This window comes from Clinocottus analis, unplaced genomic scaffold, assembly GCF_023055335.1.
Source record: "Clinocottus analis isolate CAN_PGR_092001 unplaced genomic scaffold, fCliAna1.0.p SCAF_3, whole genome shotgun sequence".
In the NCBI taxonomy this organism is placed as follows: Eukaryota; Metazoa; Chordata; class Actinopteri; order Perciformes; family Cottidae; genus Clinocottus; species Clinocottus analis.
In genome coordinates this window covers 18,629,059-18,649,681 of record NW_027176042.1, presented here as the reverse complement: position 1 = coordinate 18,649,681, position 20,623 = coordinate 18,629,059, and the positions used below count along the sequence as shown (strand labels likewise).

At 44.2% G+C, this 20,623-nt stretch overlaps 2 protein-coding genes across 2 annotated transcripts in view; one reads left to right on the top strand and one right to left on the bottom strand.

Annotated features, from left to right (window-relative positions):
• cbfa2t2 (CBFA2/RUNX1 partner transcriptional co-repressor 2) overlaps positions 1–4,099 on the bottom strand; it is a 35,209-nt gene extending 31,110 nt beyond the window's left edge. Inside the window, exon 1 of the mRNA XM_068594572.1 lies at positions 3,780–4,099. Within this exon, the coding sequence (XP_068450673.1) occupies positions 3,780–3,807 (28 nt within the window). The 5' untranslated portion in view covers positions 3,808–4,099. The remainder of the gene's footprint in view (positions 1–3,779) is intronic.
• A 9,707-nt stretch (positions 4,100–13,806) lies between these two features.
• snta1 (syntrophin, alpha 1) overlaps positions 13,807–20,623 on the top strand; it is a 28,902-nt gene continuing 22,085 nt past the window's right edge. Inside the window, exons 1-2 of the mRNA XM_068595228.1 lie at positions 13,807–14,097; positions 20,314–20,499. Of these exons, the coding sequence (XP_068451329.1) occupies positions 13,815–14,097; positions 20,314–20,499 (469 nt within the window). The 5' untranslated portion in view covers positions 13,807–13,814. The remainder of the gene's footprint in view (positions 14,098–20,313; positions 20,500–20,623) is intronic.

The following is a 20,623-nucleotide window of genomic DNA, read 5'->3' as shown; positions in this document are numbered from 1 at the left end:
GTCTTCAATAAGATCTCACACGCAGCTGGATGTCGGCTTTCCTCGGGCGCGGTGACGGGCCAGCTGCAGGCGGACTCTCTGCGTGGCGGCCGAGACAAGGTGAGCGGGGATGGAGAGAGAGGGTTCGGGAGGGGGGGTGGGGGGTGAATGGAAACGGGAAAGGAATGAGGACAGAGAGACGGGGAACAAAGAGGGATGGGTGGAGGGAGGCCGAACGTCAGACAGAAACAGGAGGTGAGGGGGGTGAAAAAAAAGCGCTTGAGAACCGAAGGCGTGGAGAAAAGGGGGAACCAATGCTTACTCCTCTTTGTTTGGGCCAAGTGGGAAATGATGGAAGGGGGAGGTGTGGGGGTGAAAAGCCTTTTTTTTTTGCCTGATCATTCTGATTCACTCTGAAGTGACTGGACCCTTTTGTTCCCAGCCAATGTCCCTCCACTTAAGAGTAAAAGACCGAATAAATACTTGCACACAATCCTGGAACCTTTGCGGCCCCCCCATCCTGATAAAGGATACATGGTTTTTTTTTCTTCTTCTCTCTCCCTGTGATGATTTAAACGAAACACACAAAAGACGCCTTTATCCCATTTTGCTGAATGTTTCAAAAGCCATGTGATAAAAAAAAATATATATATATATGCAAAACCCCTCTCAAACCGCGAGCGACGTCTTTTTGGAATAGTCAAATGTGTCACAGCGATGTTTACGCTGCCAACTGACACCTGAATACAGGGGCCACGTCGGTGGCTGGCGGCGCTACGACAAAATGACAGTGTTAACAACGCGAGGGAGCCGAGCCGAGGCCTGCAATCACGAGCGAAAAGCGCAGAGCTGGTTTATCTTTCAAAGGCGGCGAAGTGATGTTTTGTCAGGAGGTGGAGCGAGCACGGACACTCTAATAGCCCTCGTCTCCTGTACGGCTGGTATTTCTGAGGATTGTTATTGGCGGGTGATGCTTTGGCGCAAGATCACATCTGGATCCAATCCGCCCAGCCGCTCTGCGCAGTGCCGCACGGCAACAAGAAACAGCTGTGCAAAACTGGTTTCAATTAGCCTCACATTCTCCCTGACAGTTAATCCCTTTCTACTCCCCTTCTCTCCCCCCTTCCCTTTAACTGTTCGGTCACTCATCTCTCTTCTTTTTTTTTTTTTTTTTTTTTTAAAGCTTTGCTTCAGGTTGCCACACTGTCTGAACCAACAGACACAGGGAACACAGTGGGCTGAATTGGAAACAGACAATGGGACAGAAAACTCAGATGTCTCATGAAACACGGAACATGACAAATCCTATCGCTTTGAAAGGACTGGTGATGCTCTTTGCAGCGGTTTGGGCTACGACACAAGGGGACTTTATAATAGCTTGCAGAGATAACATATTTCCTCTCGCTGCCAATGGGTCGTAAACATTTCATTACAATTAGAGTTTATTTAAAATCTCAGCATGCGATCCTTAACAGTAGATACGTGGCACATGCACTGTTTAAACAGCCATTTGGTCACATTGTATTATTACTCAAACAGAAGATGCCGGATTCTTTGTTGTGGTTATCACATGTGGAGCACCGGGCAACACAGTGACCCCATAAATTCAGCCTTTAAAGGCCTGCTTTCCCACTAAAACCACACTTTGCAAACATTTAAGTGCGATCCAGCAGTGCAGCACACTGAATAAAAATGTTGTTGCTCATGAGTCATAAATTGAACTTGGCGAAAACTGGTTCAACTGCGCACCAACCTCGCCTCAGCCGAACGGCACCGGGGACTCAGATCGGTCCGGCGATACGATATGGGAGCCTGGCCTGAGGTAAGGGAGCCGATCTGATGAGCCTGATGAGGAAATCTGGAAGGTTCTGCAGTCATTGTGGTCCCTGGGCCCCCCGAGTAAAACACTAACAGGTGGTAGTGCTGGTGGAAAAGACCCACGCAGAGACCAGAGGGAGCGAGAAGGATACTGGGCTCGCAGCCTGACACACACACACACAAACACACACGAGCGCACGCATATAACAAAGACACAGCCAAACGGCATGCACGACACACAGCAACATGCAGAGACCAGCATTTGCGGCAACATTTGAGTTTTTTCTCAAGAGACGTAACTGAAATGACACATCACACACACACACACACACACACACACACACACACACACACACACACACACACACACACACAAAAGAAAACTGCAGGCATGACTCAGAGAAGATCCACAGGCTCCTCTCTCCACCTCCAGCACGGGCAAATTCTCCCACATGGCAAAACACAAAAGGCCCACGTCTGGCAACGCTAACAGCCCACTCAAGCCAAAACCAATTAGGTCTCTAATGCAAACCTGCAGGGCCCCTTTGTCGTTTATTTCCCCTTTTAATGTCAGAGGATCGGAATCTGACTCATAACCCACCCCAAAGAAAAGACGGGAAAAGGGAAAATTATCAGGGGTTCCAAATTATCCACATGTTTTCGAGTAGGGCTAATTGAATCAGTGGTGAATGGAAATGATTGACTAGTGTGAGCAATGTTGGGCCTACATGCTCTTTAACACATTTTCTCCCAGTGTGTACACGCATATACACACACACACACACACACACACACACACACACACACACACACACACAGCATCTCAGCTTCCCAGAGGGCTCTTTAGCTTTCTGCAAAAGCATCGAATTACCCAAACTAAACAACGGTTACAGTAAAAACAGAACACATATTCTTTTGTGGGCGAAAGTCCAAACCAAGTTTTCCAAAACAGAAATTGCTTTCAAACCCAGAATTCATCATGTTTACAGTTTGGTATTACAGTACACACTCTGCTGCTCCCTGGTGGCAACTGCCCAATCACCATCATCATCATCATCACCATCATCATGATGATGATCATCGCCACCATCAACATCACAGTCATGTCTTTTGTCATGCGGTTATTTGTTTCTCTGTGGGGAGAAGAGGGACCCGTTGGAGCCCCGAGGGGAGTCGCGGTGACACAAGGAGGCCTACAGTCCTGCACCCGGGCCCAGCTGACCCCACTTATATTGCAGGACTGTACTATTGAACCCTGATGTAAAGCAGGCAACAACACAAAAAAAAAACACGGACAAAAAGGGAAAAAACCTCCTCCTGGCACCAAGCAGCAGCTCCAGCCTGGTTTCACACCGCCTGGTGTTTTTGTCTTAAAAAGTCCAGATGGTGGAAGGAGAGAGAGCGAGAGAGAGAGAGAGAAAAAAAAACTTTGCCTGGTGGATTAAGGGCTCCAAATCCTCTACTGAATAGACACACAAACCGAAAGCTACTTTTCAATCAAATGGGAGCATAATAGCTGTCTTGTGGGGGCTATATAAGGGATAATGCATCCAATAGAGTGTGTGTTATGCATAGTTTATTCGCACTCTTCAATGGATGCTAATGACCGTAAGATCTCGGCGGACAAAGGGATGACGGCGTTTTTGTTTGCTCATTATAATGATTGGATATGATCTGAAGTAACACATTCAAAAGGTCTTCTCTGAAGACTGCTCCGGGAGAGAGGAATCTGAAAATAATAGAGTGCACATTATGTAGCCTCGATATATGGGCTCATTACGAGGCAAAAGACTTAACATAATAAAAAAAAGAAGAAAAGAAAATGGGATTGCGCGCATACGGTTTGTTTTGACTTAGCACGGCGTGTTATCGCGTGCAGGTGCTCCATAATGCCCACCTGTGGATACATGACGTCAGGTAAAAGTTTCCCAAATCGTGCGACACTTCATTTTTTTTTTGGCCACAATTTTAAGGCTACTTACAGTTTAAAGCACTGGGCATTCCGACCATCCTCCTCCTGTTTTTTTTTTTCCGGAGTTGTCTTCCTCTTTGCAGAATGATGGCTGGCACGATCAGGCTTCTTTTTTTGTTGTTGTTGCAAGTCCTAGTGTTTCTCCCCGACGGATTTGGTTTATTAAAACACTTTTAAAAATTAAAAAAAAAAAAGTATTTAGAAATAAATAGGGTGGAAGGAAATACTACCAGAGACGATGGATCCGGTTCAGCACAGGTATCTCTCGTCTCCGCGGCGCGGCCGTGGATAGTTGAGTGGGCGGGGCTAACGGGGCGCGTTTAAAGCAGTACGCCAATGCCGCGCCGTGTGCAACCGGGGGAACGTCGTCTCTGTAATGATTAACTCCGAGCGGCAACAATGGGACGCCAGAGCTCAGCTCACATAATCCCCACAGCAGACACACTTCCATTGCCTCGAGCAAAGTCGTTTATGACCTCGACTTGTTGTTGCCGTATTGATTTTGTTTTTCGTAGCCTCGGTCTGCAGCCTGGAATGTCTCCTGAAAGTGTCATTGCAACAGGCAAAGACAGGAAGAGCCTGTGGAACTACACATGATGGATTGAATTTGGGTCAATTTCAGGCCCTTCCGGGGCAAATTATGATTTAAAGTGTTGCACAGTGTAAACCACACATGAAGTTAAAAACAAAAGTTTCATATTTAGTGTGTGTGTGTGTCATCTGTTGGGCTTCATAAACCAGAAAACAAAAACACACACGCATACTCCCCCAGAGCCTCCCGTGTTACTGCTTTACAAGCATAATACGTGGTCACTGGCTGAGAAGATGGTGAGCTATACCACCCCCAAACCACACATCCGCCATCATATTTCCAATCTCCCCCCACCCCTCTTTACAGCCACCCACATATGCCACACGCTCCCCCCTCCCCCTTCCTGTCTTCCCCCTCCAGCCCCCCATCCTCCACTCCTGCCAGGCTGCCACCTGCTCGCTGCAGCATGCTGCACAGCTGCTCTGCTACAATAACAAATTAAGGTCCACGGCGGCAGGCAGGAGTCATTACCTACTGCTCCTGCTATAGAAGAGCCAAGGAGCCATCCGCTACCGCCTCTGTGCATGTGGAGAACACCGGTCAGCCCCTCCTCCCCCCCATTGTTTTGTGTAAAGCTAGAGGACCAAGGGCCACTAATTGTTTTGATGTGGATCACCCGATCAGGGGGAGGGATACGGTCTGGGGACGCAGAAGCTAAGAGTCACCACTTGCTGTGTCAGTGTCAGAAGCAAGTCTCCATGCTGTTGACTGTGCTCGACCCCCCCATAATCAATGAAGGAAGGAGAAATTACGTGATATTTCCAACAACACATGATCGGATACCTTCTTCAAATCGTACTCATTTGTTTGCCATGGTCCATTCTTAACACGTCGAGACACAGTTGCACATCCTCAAATGTAATCGTATAAGCAATAAATGAACCAACAAATGCTAGTTCTTTAAATGCAGGTTGTTTTCCTATGGGTTTGTTTCTGAAATGGTTTTGAGTATTGAGCCCATCACTGCTTTAAAATCTTGCGATAAAGGTATCATCGTGAGCATGAACTGAAATGCAATCAATCATAAAAAAAAAAAATCGGTTTTGATTTGTCAGGCACTAGACACAAGTGTGAAGCTGCAGTCCAGTGATGAGGTTTCAAAGTTAACAAGAAATACTGACAGAAAAAAACCTTTTTTTTTTTTTCTTTTACAATTTGCTTTCAAGAAACATCCTAAAAATGGTGTATGCAGTGACTCAGGGGCTAATCCTTCACGTTAGGGGGGGGACTCAACCACCCACATAGTCTCTGGCAGGTGCAGCCGGTGCATTTACTGCCTGCACAGACACAACAAAGTGAAGAAGATGATGTTACTGTGATTCCTTGAATAAGCTGTATTTACAGTTACATCTTGGTCAAATATATTAGAGGACCCTTCACATGAAGACCCATCCAGAGTTTAAGATACAAAACAGTAAGATTAATAGAGAACATGCTGGAGTCCCACATATTTAATGCAAAACAAGGCTGTAGAAAGTGTGTGTGTGTGTGTGTGGGTTGGTGAGGGGGTCGGTGGGACGACTTAAGGTATTGGGAAAGCACACCGCAAAGAATCAGCAGGGGTTCATGCAGAAAGAACACCAGACCCTATTTATATGGTTCACCTGCCTTTGAGTTTCATTATGGTTGTACATAACAAGATAGTGTATAGAATATGTGGCTTTTAAATGACCTTTGAACTACCAGATTCTTCAATTCAATTCTTTTTTTTATTTTTTATCACAGCATGATTATTTGTATTACTTCAAACGTGTGTCATTTGAACCCACATGTATTCAGTGAATCGCTGACACAATGCATCAATCCAGAGCAAACCTTTTGATTGTGACAACAATGTCCCATCTAACTCATCTTGTCAACAAGCTCAGTGACAGGTTAACAAAGAGATGACTAGTCAGTTAGCAGGAGGCTGAAGTCAAAGAAGAAACGGGCTCAGACGGTGGTGGGATTGGCCCTGGCCATTATGGTCGCTCTGTGTGACAGCTGGCCAGTGCCCCCTCTCCCCCTCCCCCCACTCCCTTTATCGCCTTTCAGCGTCTTTGTCACAGCTCCTTTAATCACACCAGCAGGACTGTTACGCAGCAAATCAGCTGACCTGACCTACTGGCTGAGTGTCCGTAAGTGAACGTATATGACCTACGCTGAGCTGCCGCAAAGTGATATCACAAGATGTAACCCTCTCCCCATAATCCCCACAACGCGCGCAATGAAGTGCGAGGCGTTGAGCCACTTTTGAAGGAAAAGTTCCGGCCATAACAACGGGAGGATGTCCTGCGTGGATGAAAAGTCACCGTTCTTCATGAGGACAATTAAAGCAGCTGTAATCCATTGTGGGAGGGAGGACAGAGTTTGCAAAAAGCTGCTAATTTAGCAGTTTTGGAGGAAAAACCTATTCACTCTTAATCAGTTACTGTTTCACGATTATATTCAGACTTCTTTTTGAACTGTCTCTGTTTAATCTGACACACAAACTCAGCATGTCTCCTGGTAGCCATGAGACTGGGGAATCTGTAGGTTTCTGTCGCAATTTGTCTATCACGTTGTACTTCTGACTCCGCTCCTTCTTCGACGAATAAATGTTCCTGTTTTAATGATTTTACTCCAAGGTGTCGAGTGAATATTTCTAACAAGCAGCTACGTAGCTATGATATTAGCGACAAGCTACATCACCAATTTTCAAGCATCTATTTTAAGAGAACACACACACATGGATTTACCTGTGCTATTTCAAGGACACTAAAAGATTAGAACTATATGTTCCACTGAGAAAAATAATAATTTGTACTTCTCACCGCGAGCAAAAATGTCATGAAAACCCTCCCGTGCTTTTCTTCTCTGTGTACTATCACTCTGTATTTTGCTGTGGAGAACCTGCATATCTTTCTACCCATCCACCGTGGACTCGCCGCCCCTCCTCTCTGCTCAGTGTGCCGAGTTAATCACTGCCTCGGAGGGAGAGCCGACGGTGCCAACAATACCGTGAAAAGATGCCATGAATATATGAGCCCACACATTTACCCTTTACGAGTTCAGCGCCGCTCACTTGCCCTTTACGCTGTACAGCGGTTAACCTGACAGATTCTTAATCCCCGCGAGGGAATGTTTTCCCTGGTTATTTGCTCTTTCACTTCACTGTACCGAGTCAAGAGGGGGCAAGTCATTAGCTGGGACTGTTTACCCTACTTTCTCAGCAGTCATGCCATCTGTGTGAGCTCTGTAGGTTGCATAAGGCCTGGCAGATATGACACCTCCACAAAACCTGTTCCCTATTATCCATTGTTTCAGCCTGCTCCATCCAATATTATCTATCCCCCTGCGCCTACCTTCCTATTCCCTCTGTTGGCTTTTCATGATTTCCCTCTGCTCGCCAATTATCTTTCCATTATATAATTCCCACCCTCCTATTTTTGTACGTCTTCCCCGCCCTCATGCGCTACTACGCACATCCCTCCTCTGCTTCGCTTCGCTGTCTCCTCCTTTCCTCCTGTCATCCCCAACAGCTGACAGACCAGACCCTGCCCGGTGATGACACTTCACCCACGCTGACCCCAGCCAGATCGCTCGTCCATGTGGGAGCCAGGGCCAAGGCCAGGGTTTCTGTTAGGGTGGGAGGTGAGGGGGGGACTGAGGCCATCAAGATGGCCCTAGTCATCATAATCATTCATTGCCTGCTGGTCCTTCTGTCCTCGGCCTCCTCCTCCTCCTGCTTTTTGTGTGTGTCCCCCCCCCCCTCATGTCGGGGGCCACGCGGCACGCGTATCAGCTGAGCCCAGGACGGTCGGAGTCAACGGGGTCACGGCGGCAGACGCCTGGTTAATTCTCCCGGGGCTGCAAAGTGCTCGCGTCAGCTCAAACAGACGGACACTGAAATGCACGGATAGAGACGAACACGCGTGCGTCCCCGCTGATACACAGTCGCAGCGGTCTGAAACCGCACTGAAAAGGGCAGATTGTGCAGAGTGTCGATAGAGCGCGGCGGCATTAGCGACGGCAAAATTGTTTCGGGACGTTTGCCGATGGGGCGTTGGGTCTGTCAGACAAACAGATAGATTGGTATTAAGGAGGAGGAGGGGAAGATTATAAACACATGGCCAGATGGAGAGATAGCCCTATTATGTAGATCCTTCCATCCCTCAGCCCTGTCCCCTCTCCCTCGCTTTGGATCCCTCATGCATATATACCTTTACATTATTCAGTAGGTTATAATGAGAGTAACTGAACGTGGTGGGGTTTAAAACAAAATGGTCGCTTGGCGGTTTAGATGGCAGAAGGTGGGCCACAGGTGTACAAGCCCGAGACTTATTCTTCTGTTTGACCTCTCATTATCACCCCCAAGTTCTCATTCATTATTATCCCGTGTCCTCGGGTGTTTGGGGAGCACCGTGGTGTGTCTGTCTACCGCAGTCTGTTCGCCGCACAGCCTGTCATTCATATTTTGAGAATAAATTATTCCATATTTTTTTTTAATCCGTTATTGTCTGCTCATCTCTTTGTCTTTTATGTGAAGTCCAACCATCTGTGGGTTTCTTCCTGTCTTTTGACCCTGATCTCTCTCTCTCTCTCTCTCTCTCTCTCTCTCTCTCTCTCCCCCCCCCCCCCCCTTATCCCCTCGTTTTGACCACATTTCCGGTGACTCTACCAATGGCTCGGCAGGTGCTTATCAATTATGTGATTTGCAGCTGCTCGTCGCTCATGTGATTGTCACGTTTGATTGAAATCTTTTCAAAACCCCCGACTGCCACATCTGCACATCTCTCCCCGGCCTCCTCTCAATCTATTTATCTTTTTGTCCGCGGCCTGTTCGTCTATCTATCCAGCAGCCTGTCCGGGGCGGCCTGAAGTGGAGAGGGCCTGGTCTGTTGTTACAGAGGAACAGGTGGGGCAGGCTAACAGTCAGAACAGGCTTGAATCTCACACACACACACACACACACACACACACACACACACAAACGCACACATGCAAGCTGCAGGCAGTCAGCCGCTCAGACACTGGCCCATATGGTAGACCTCTGGAGCTGTTGCCCTTTGAGGAAGGGGAGGGATAGATGGAGGGATGCAGGGATGGTTGGAGGATAGCAGGAGGAGGCAGAGCGAAGAGGGGAGGGGGTGGAGAGGTTGAAATTAATCAGCAGGCCAGCCCAACTGTCCACTGTCTTTGGGGAGTTGAGACATGCATATATGTGGCTGATTGAACCCGGGGGTGAGGACAGCAAGAGGGGGTTGGAGTGCGTGTTCAGTTGTGTGTGTCTGTGTACATTACTGTTTGCGGACCATAACATAAACGAGGGGTTTTAAAAACGTTTTTCACTTGATATAATTGACTCAATATGAACGTTATTCAGCATTTCTAACTTTTAAAACACCCATTGCAATAACGTGAGCGCATCACATAAACTCTAAATATTTTCACAAATGAAAAGATCTTTTTATGGTAAAATACAATTATATATGTAATGTAGAATGTTTTCTTGTGGAAATGAAGTTATCTGTTGCTAAACCTCATCCTTTGTATTTTTTTGTCATTTGTATTTTGTTATATTTCATTTAAATGTTCACTTAATTTTCTTAAGTATTTAGATTTACCTCAGTGCGAAATATTGTTTCACGTATAAATCGTGCTTTCAAAATCTTACTTCAAAAGTACTTGCAACAAAATGTACTAAAAGTACCTAATTTATTGATGTTTATATAATTTGATTAATATTATCAATGACTTAATGTGTAGGTAGCATTTAAATAGGTATTGGTCGAGGTGGAGATCATTTAAACATATTTAAAATACTGCTGGGCTGTCAAATGTATAAAAGTGTCTCATTATTTTAGACAATCATTCTTGTTTTTAATGTAAAATCTAGCAAATACATGTTTCATTGTCCACACAGTACGTACGATTCCACATGACATTTTTCAGTGCATTACAATCAATCCATGAGATGACATTATATTCTTTTGTCTGCGAGAGATCCTTACAAATCCTGTTGTTCCATTCCCTGAAGCTTTGGGAAAAAAAAAAAATATTACGGCCTGGTACTCTGAAAGATAGACTGGCCACCTGCCATTCACATCACAAAGGAATAGACTGACAGATGTATAGACAACAGGTCAGATGGTCAAACGCTTCGTCATAATGCTAAACATCATTAGGTAGATGCACTGCTCCAGGCAAGCCCCGTCGTTCATTGTTGCTGAGCTGTTGCTACACCTTCTTGTTCTGACGCGCTAAATACAACAATAGTGTTTTACAACAGTGGTTAAATTTTATGGGAAGACGTATAAAAAAAAACTGCAGATATATTGATTTGCCATCATGTTCAACTAATTAGACCCCATCTTGCACATTTAAAAGAGAGTCTGCCTGAATCTTCTATTTTAATGGCCACTTTGGGGTACAAATCCTTCACAATTAGCTCTTACCTGTTGTTATTTTAGTGGAACCTTATCTGCCTACGCATACAAACTCCCTCTATCTGACTAGTTAGCGAAAAGCTAGCTGAAGGTGAGGTCAATGCTTCGCTGTGTTCGCTATTGCTAACTTTGATTGACGTTTTCTGCAGGGCAGTTAGCGCATAGTGGATTTAGCAGGACAGTTAGCACAGTAAAACAGTAAAAGCAGAGCAGAAATAAATATATTGTACATTACACATATTAAGCATGTTATGTTCATTTTAGTTTGAAAAAAAACATTTCATGTTCTCATTGGAGCTGCGAGATAATGTTCATCCGAAAGAAATGAGGAATTATCTATTTATTGCATGTAGTCATTCATTCATAAATCTCGCAAACAAGCTGGTTAACCATGTACCTACAACACTTATAGTTACAAAATACTTGTGTTGTATATAGTTACAAAATAATTGTGTTGTATATAGTTACTAAATACTTGTGTTGTATATTGTCAAAGGGTTGCATAGTCTATGAAACATTACACATATGAATATTATCCCATTTGTATCTTGCTCCTTTTGGTAAAGAACATAATTGTTGTGGCGTGAGCAGTATAGAGCTCTTCTGAATGAAAAAGTACAAAAGTTAATTTAAAAAAATGCCTCTTTAACACGTTAAGTAAATATGTTTTCATTTATGTTTTGAAAATGAATACTTATTTTTTTAAAGCTATGACCTGAGTTTTATGCAGAGCTGTTTGTTTAATATGCATGCATTTTCACTGGACATATGTTTGGATATATTAATGTAATAACTGTGGTGCATTAATCCTGGAACAGATTACTGTGGTGTGATGTAGTTTCAGTTGATGGCAGAGTAATTGTATTTAATCTATGCTTAAGAGATTAATATATACATTACATATATTAAAATCAATCTGTGAAAAAGACATCAGAAATGACATGTTATTTTTTTTTTCTTTTTTTCTTTTTAATATTGTGTATTACATTAAACTGGCACCATGCAATAACTAAAAAATGCTCCTAAGAGATTTTCAAACAAAAAAAGGCAGAAAATATTGAATATCCCTCTGCCTTTAAATTCAAAAAAGATGACCCTGTGTCAAACCATTTTAATTTGTAACCGTTTGAAGTAATGCAGCAATGCTACCACTAGAGGGAGACAAAAGATTGTGAAAAGCCTGTTTTGAGCAGGACATTCAGTTTGTGCATTATCAAATCATGCATGGAATTCAGCTCAGGGAAATACAACTATACTTCTCAATATTAATAGTAGCTAACTATAAATGAATGCAGCAGTTAGGATCAGAACCTAGTGTGTCTGCTTAGCTTCATTATAAGGAGGTTTAGTTAATAGATGTGCATCTTTAAACCATCTTGCTTCGGTTGAGAGCAACTTTCAGTCAATGTCTCAAACTTGTTTTCATTAAGGAAACAGTAGCTCTTGTGCTCTTCTAAACTTGGAAGCTGGAACTTCTTTGTTTTTTCACCTGCTGTGAAGCAGATGCATCACAGGCTGCCACACACACACACACACACACACACACACACACAGCTGAAGGGCTGCAGGCAGATGACTTGCTGATGCACTCGAGCATGGGGAAACGTGTACTGCTTCATCAGCTTGTTTCACTGACTCACACATGTTGTTAATGTCTACTTTGTGCAATTAAGTGCACCTCTGCTGAGTCACCGAAGCAGTGCAGTACTTATCCACGTTGGAGTCAAGACCAACACCAACATGGATTTGTCCTCATGTATTGCTGCTGAAATCATGGCTCACTATACACATTAGTTTCAAACATGTATATCAAACAGCATTTTCTGAGTTTTTATAGATTATTAAAAGAAAAAAAACTCATCATGCATTTATCATTTTTTATCATGCATGATAAATGCATATTGCAGACCAAATTGCTTGATAGAACTGATGGAAGTGGAAGAAAACAAGAAGAATATGAATTTGCTTAAGAAAGTTATTTAACATGTATTCCTGTGAACTGAAAATAACAATTCAGGCACATATCTTGTTTGCCATATGATTTGGAGGACTTAGGACAAAGCTCTGAGCCATAGGACTATGCATGCATTTCTCAGATGAGTAGAGAGAAGAGAACCAACAACATAACTACAGCGTCTTAGCCAATGACTACAAAGTATATACATCCAGTATATATAGTGTTGTCTCTTGAAGTCTTTCTCCTTACTTTGGTTGGTGTCTGTGCATGGCCAGTATTGATTCAGTGCTCATAAACCATGCTGCCAACTCATTTACTGCCTCTATGGATGAAAGCTCATGGCTGACCACCCTTTACACAACACCATGCTCGCCCTACACCTGTTATTAAGATTGTGCTGTGTATTGATTGGAAGGGTTTATTTTCCACAACCGGTTTAAGTAAGCAGTCTACGCCTCAGCCCAGAATGATCATAGTACGTGCAGAGTTGCTATTATTTCTTTACATTTTGTGAATGAGAACTAATATGCCATATAGCTTTTAGTCTTTTAAGACGAGATGGCCGTGCAGCAACGTGGTATAATTAGGTAAGCATGGTTTCTGTCTGCACAGTTCATACTGAAGATGAATTTGCAGAGCAGTTTATCTGGACTATTCATTATAAGTTCCTTCTGACAGACAGTCATGTATATATATCTACAAATGAGATATGTGATCTGAACCCGGGTGGTTCAATGCACTTGAAATAAATAAATAAATAATAAAGCGCATCAAAACTTAATTATGTGTGACTCGACCGCACGCAGTTCACTAATGGAGGGACTCAACAAGAAGCTCTTTGAACTTTGAGTGTGTGTGTCAACACCGTTGCTAATCGTATCACCCTCAATTAACTTGTACTTCTTACCACTGGATAAACCTCTTTTGAGTGGGACAAAGTCGGAGAAGGGAGAACTGTGTGTGTGTGTTTGTGTGTGTGTGCGTGAGTGAGTGTGTGTGTATGTGTGTTCCCCCTACTCCATCCCTCCACCCCCTATCTCTTTACAGGACTGCCAGCCCGTCTAGAGTTATTCCAGGAATGCGTTGAACATGGCTGCCGCGATGAAGGCGCAGAAAACGGGACTGCTGGAGCTCCGAGTGACCGTGGACCGCTGGATCCGGGTGTTGGCCACTCTCACCGAGGACACGCTCACGGTTAACCCCGGGGAGGGCGTCGAGGAGCCCGCGAAGCCAAACCAGAGTCCCGCCGGCGCAATCAACGGAGACCCCCCAAACCTGAGCTCGTCCCCGGTCCCAGAAACCATCACCAACGTGAAGCGCACCGTGCGAGTCACGAAGCAAGACGTCGGAGGACTCGGTATCAGTATAAAAGGTGAGGCACTTTAAAGTAAACCGTTTACACCAAAAGGGCTAACTTCACAAATGGGCGAGTCGGCGTCAGTTAGCACAAGTTTTGGTGAGGAGTTTGAGTGCAGTTTGACAACGACGGCGAGACCGCGAACCGTCGCCTCGCCTGTTAACTTCACGGAAGCTCACTTCAAACCGACCGTTAAGCTAAACCCCCGCGTATGTGCGGCTACATTACCGAATCATTTCCGATACATTTCCGAATCATTTCCGATACATTTTCGCGTGTCCGCGACGTTAAGTCAAAACATATGTTCCATTCGCGTGTTAACCCAGCCATTAAGAAAAAAAAAAAAAAAATCTCGGGGCTGTTTTTTGCGTAGATAAAACTTGACAGCTGTGATTATCTCACGCTGTGCCTCACCTGAACAGAGGGGGAGAGCCACCGCCGTTATTTCAGCTGCTGCCGCGTGACGTTATGGGTTAACTAGTTAGCAGTGCGGGTGGCTCCTCACGCACGAGCCTCCGGATAAACGACGACACTCAAACTAACTTGGGCGAGAGTTAATGTTAAGACTGGGTAAAAGACATAACCTGCCTGTTACAGGGTCCCAAAAAACTAACTAATCCAAAAGCCACAATCATGAAGGCTGCTTACTTGTTCAGCACTGTATGAAAGTGTAGTCACAGAAAAAAAAGAGAGAACACATCAATTTTTTCCCCTCCAGATTATGAACTATTTTGGTTAGTTTAATTCTGGTTGGCTGATTAACTTTAGTATTTCAATGAGCGAAGATGCATCTACCCCACACTGCTGCTACAAACGTAGTTACACCGGCATTGCTCCCATTGCCTTCAATAGGAAAAGGTTGCGACCTCTCCATATCTTACCAGCCAGGCTCACATACCTGCGTTGTGTACTGTTCAGTGTCTGATAAAAAGCCTTTTTCCTCGTCCCTTTTCTTCGACTTGCAGCAACAGGCTACTATCTGAATGAAAATCTCTGTGTGAGAAAGACTAGGAGGGCTGAGCATGGGGCGCCATGTAAATAAATACAAAAGATAACGGGGACAGCACCGTGATAATGCAGTGCGAGCAATACTTCTTTTGTATTTCCTGGAGGTGTCGAACATTGTTTTAGAATGTTTGTGTGCCGTGTATTGGCAGGTTTTCACTTGGCATGCACACGGTCCATTTGAGAGACAGCCTCGGCGTAGCACTGCTGTCATGTTGCAAAAATGGTGAAATGTGACTTTTAATCCCCACCCCACCACCCCCAACCCTTCCACTAACAACAACAACAACAAAGCTAGCCCCTAATGACATACATGTAATGTCCATCTCTGTGGAAATGGGTGGCTTTGAAAATCAGACAGCATGCTATTAAAACAAAATCATTGCTGGCACCCTGCCGGGTTGACATTGTTGTGATGCCCGTTGTTCAAAGGCAGCAATGAAGCGAGGGAGGAAGACGGGTCTAGCACAGGGAAAGAAAGAGAAAGGCGAAGGCACGAAAAGCAAGCCATATATGAAAGAAAATGTACTTGAAACAAGCTAGCAAGGGGTCAAATAAGTAGAAAAGGGAAAATAAATAATGAACAAAGTAAGAAATAGTACAGTGTAAAAAAGAGAAATAGGGAAAGAAAATGAAAGAACAGAGCAAAGTTGTTATGGGCTAGCTGACGCCACATTGTGAACAGCTGAGAGGAGCTACTCACAGCGAGCAGTTGTCATTGGCCAAAGATGAAAGCTATGTGGCTGGGAATGGACTACACCACTCGTGTTAATTTTAGGGAGCCCCCCCGACTTGCAGAAAAGCATGGAGGCAGTCAACCCCCTCCTCCCGTACGTCTAAATTTAAGGCCAGGAAGTGAGGCTCCAGATCTCGAGACGGGCCCAGTGGTCGGAGTGAAGTCGAGTGTACAGAACTGGGTGGAACACTTTGGTGTGAACTCGGTGGGAACCCCCAAAACGCGATGTGGATTAAAAAGCTTTCCTGACATTGTTTAAATAATCCCAGTGTGTGATGATTTCGAGGGAGAAAATTTGTGAAACCACATTTGAGTGCCTCTTGTCCCAAAACACCTCATATGTGCAAACATGCAATATTTGGTGAATTATGTAACACATCTATTTTTAAAAAAGCTATTATCTACTTATGTGGCTCTGCACACTCATCATGGATATGTAACCACGTTTAATTTGAAGGTTTGTGGTAGTTATTATTTTTTTCTTCTGGTGTTTTTTTTTCCCAGCGCTCATTAGCACTATGTGCATATTAGCTGATGAAATAAAGTGCTGATCATGCTGAATTCTTGAAAGGAGCACTATCACAACAAACACATTGCTAGCACAAAGTTGCCTAATTAGGTACACGGCAGTGTTGCATAAAGCAGCACCATTCATTCACCTGCCACGGGTTTCTCCGCTGGCTCCGCCCCACCAGCTCCTGTCAGCTGAGTGACAGGCTCCCCAGCTGGAGGGTGCTGAACTGTGTTTGACATGAAAAGTTGGACGGAAAAGGGGATGGGCAGGGAACACGAGTGGATTGGGGGTTGTGTAGGAGTGGCAGACATGTTGACTTTATTTTTCCTACAATATGTCATCAATGTTTATCCAGCAGCCTTGTCAGTACAAGGTGTTTTTAGATGGCAAACCTGAAGGTATGCAAAGAGAGGAAGAGAAGTAGAAAGGACGTATAAAAGTGGAAGACTGTGTGCAGTACTTGTCACTGACTTGTCATCCTCACTGTAATGTACCCAACAGACGCCAAGCAGGTGGTGGGGAAAAAAGAAATCTTGCAACGATCACTTCCATCAAGTCATTTCGTCTCCTCATTGATTTAAATATCTCCTTGTCTGTATTTCATTTTGGTGCAGCTGCCAAGTCATTTGGACAGCACTATGATCCTTTCGAATGACAAGAGCGTCTATTAACCACTTCTCCAAGCATTCACTTGAAATAGATCCTTTCATAAAATGTTCACCTTTCATCAGTGAAATGAGGTATTAGCGTGCCGTGTTTTAATGACGCTGAAATGTCGCTGGACACGTCCTGCACCGGCAGTTATTGTTCCAAGTCTGCAAGACCCTCCGTCGACCCTGCATGTGTGACCCTCAATTACTTTTGCAGTTGGATTAACAGCCCAGCAGGAATGTACCGTAGTATGGACTGTAGTTCTACTATAGGTGCTTTATGTAATTAACTACGGTTTCTATGGCCGTGCAGATTCGGGGCAAAGATAAGTTGAAGGTTAGAGAAGCAACTTGTGACTGAATGGTATTAAAATGTAATCCCTAAACCAGCTGGGGAGGTTTGTACGGGGGCAGTGAGCAGGACTCGGGCCACGCAGGGCAGCAGACCGTTTCACTTGACATTCAGAACCACAAGTGTTATTTTTTCCCATCTTAATTATACTGATCGGGGAATACATACAGGCATGTGTCGGCACATGTGTCAGTTTGTGTACCGCTTGAGTGGCAGCCCTTCTTCCGTGGTCGTGTCTTTCTCTGTTGCCGACCTGCTGAGAGAAGATCTGCTCCAAAAGAAACCCTTGATAGAGTGCATGGCGTCATTGCATATGTCTACTTTATCCTTGATAATGTTCCTTAGGGTGCTTCACGTTGACAGTATGTGGCGAAATCAGCAAACTCTTCAAAAAAAAATCTCTGCTTTGCTTGTTTCACAGGATCAAACGCTTCTTCAGAGATTCAGAGAGCCTTGATCAGACCAACAGTTCCTCAGCACAACAATTCCACAGAAAGTCCATAGTAGTAGAGTTGCAATTACTCCCCTAGGGTATTGTAAATAAATACACAGTCTACCACTTCTTCCTACGGAGCCAAATAGTTAAGCTCACTTTACGAACCAAACAAAACAATCTCCCTTTGTTACTAAGAATTCTATAAGGTAACACAAGGCAACTTTAAAGCACACATGGTATGTAGGGTAATTCAAAGTGCTTTATCTAACATATAGTGACGATAACAACAACAGATGGAAGTCCCTTTTTTTTCATGAACAAATGACATAACAGCCACCAACATCCAGCTTTGGCCGTGAGAGAGAAAGGTTACAATCGGCATTCATTTCACGGAAAAATAACTCTGCAGTAGTCACAGTTATTTATCGGCGAACCATCAGCAACTGGTTGCAGAGATACAAAAAAAGGAGTTACGCTCTCCCAGTTTACTAATCCTGCTTCCAGTGCCGTCCGTGACGTTGAACGTGACACACCCCAGAAAAACAAAACAGAAAGACGTCTTTTTCTTATTTTCAACATGTTTTAAAAAACAAACAGAATATGAGCACTGATTCTGTGGGTAAATGGGCAGAAAAGTCAAGAAAGTACCTAAAAACGGCAACATTATGCTGCAGATTTGATATTTAAATATTCTTACATCCACAAACTTGAGCCTCTAAGTGGGAATTGCTGTATCCAAATGAAAGCATCCTCACAAACCACTGAGAATATGAAGGGAAATGTAGTTCATAGGATTAGTTAGCGGTGTTCTGGCTGGGCCTTCCCTTTCTCAGTCGACTAGTCAATTAATCGGTTGTTTTGGTATCAGTTCACTAAGGTTTCTTTTGTAGATTAGTTGTTTTTTTTAATGTTTTTGCTATGCTGAATTACTTATTAGTGCATTTGTGTGACTCTTTGTGGAAAAATCCCTTTTGATTGAATCAATTAAACTGGTTAGTGTTGGTCGCCTCATCATTTCTGTGGTAGAGGACAGCCCTAGCTGTGGCAAACACTGTGCTCATTTCTTTTTGGTCCTTCTGCAGGTTCATCCATGCCGAGCAGTCAGAATCACAAGTCGGTCTCTCGAGTGGGCTTCGGTTAGGCCTGGCTAAACCGCTCTCCTCCGCTGATTAGCAGTATTCAGTATCGGGGGTTCATTTGAGGTCTCGCCAGGATGCTGAACAGTTGCCCAAAATTGCTCTTTTTATTAATTCAGTTCTCGTCCGACGCCACATTATTTGAAAAGAGTCAGAATATCGACGCTCGAAGACATGTTTATTCCTTTGCACTGTGCAGAACTTCATGTGGTTGTATTCATCATGGGCAAATAGCAAATTGCCCTCATGTCTATGTGTCATAATCCAATACATTTACAGTATTTAATGATTCCAAACTGTGATTTAAGTTCAGTATTGTGGTCGATATTCTGATTTAAGTTGTGACGACATGTATATTGATGCCCACCAATACTGCTGAAAGTCCCCTTCACCTCATCTCCACTTTAAAATCCCTATCGACGCATCACAATCCCCTCACTTCTAATACTCAGTCATGCAGAAAACAACATCTGATGTCACAGAGCGGTCGAGTGGCAAATCCCTCTTTCTCAATCTGAACAGCATAGCGGCTGGCATGCATTATAGAAGTGCGTGTGTGTGTGTATGTATTTTTTGTTTTTATGAAGAGCACAAGGCGGTGGCCCCTAAAAGAAGATACATGAGTCAAATGCAAAGTAATCACCCGGAGGATGCAACCTGTGGAAGATGTATTTCAAATTAATTAAACGTAATCCTCTTTCAGATCATTTCTCAGTAGCCTGAAGGCCAGAGTCCAACTGCCAGCTGACATTAATGACGATATCTCTTATGGAGAGTGGAAGACCACAGCAAAAGGCAGATCCATCAGCTTACTAGCTGACCTTCATATAACGAGAGAGGGAGAGCGAGAGAGCTGGGGAAAGAGGGATGGAGTGGAATAGGCGGAAGTTAGTACAACAGGGTAATCGCTGTGGTCGGTGTCTGTCCTCATGCGCTCTCCCTTGAGGATTGCAGTGGTTGGAATCAAAACGTGTGTGCAGTTTTCTCGTTTCATAGCAACGTTGTGTATCTACTGGCACGATAATGGACTGTCTCTTTACGTTTAAATGAAACTGTTATCTTTGTCTTATGTTTCACTGTCCGTTATTATTCCTGGTACCATCTTCTTCACTGCGAGGGGCAAACTCCATACCTTCTAGTCTGAACTCGGCATTTCCTCCCAGCGCCATGTTGCACAAACTTTTAACATCGTGTCGCGTTTGATTTCGGCCGCGTACCGGAGCGCTTAGCATAAGCACTTGCACTTTGCGTGGATTGTGGAAGTAGAAAATAACTTAATTCCCAGCTGCTCCGCTAAAGCTGATCAGGGGTCAGAAGCTGAGGTTGAGGGTTTGTTGCACCGCGTGAATGTGAACGTATGCATGAAGTGCAGCTAAACATTTCCCCTCCTCTTGCCATGCAGGTGGGAAGGAGAACAAGATGCCAATCCTCATCTCCAAGATCTTTAAAGGCCTGGCTGCTGACCAGACGGAGGCGCTATATGTTGGGGACGCCATATTGTCGGTCAATGGTTTTGACTTACGGGAGGCCACACACGACGAGGCTGTGCAAGCGCTGAAGAAAACTGGCAAAGAAGTCATCCTTGAAGGTAACATATTTGTCATTCTTAAAAAAAGAAAAAGACGCCTGATGCCGCATTTCTGCCCTCCTCTCCTTTCTATTTTGTCATGGCTTTGCTGTTTAAAACGTTAACTTTAAGGTACACTTGGAAA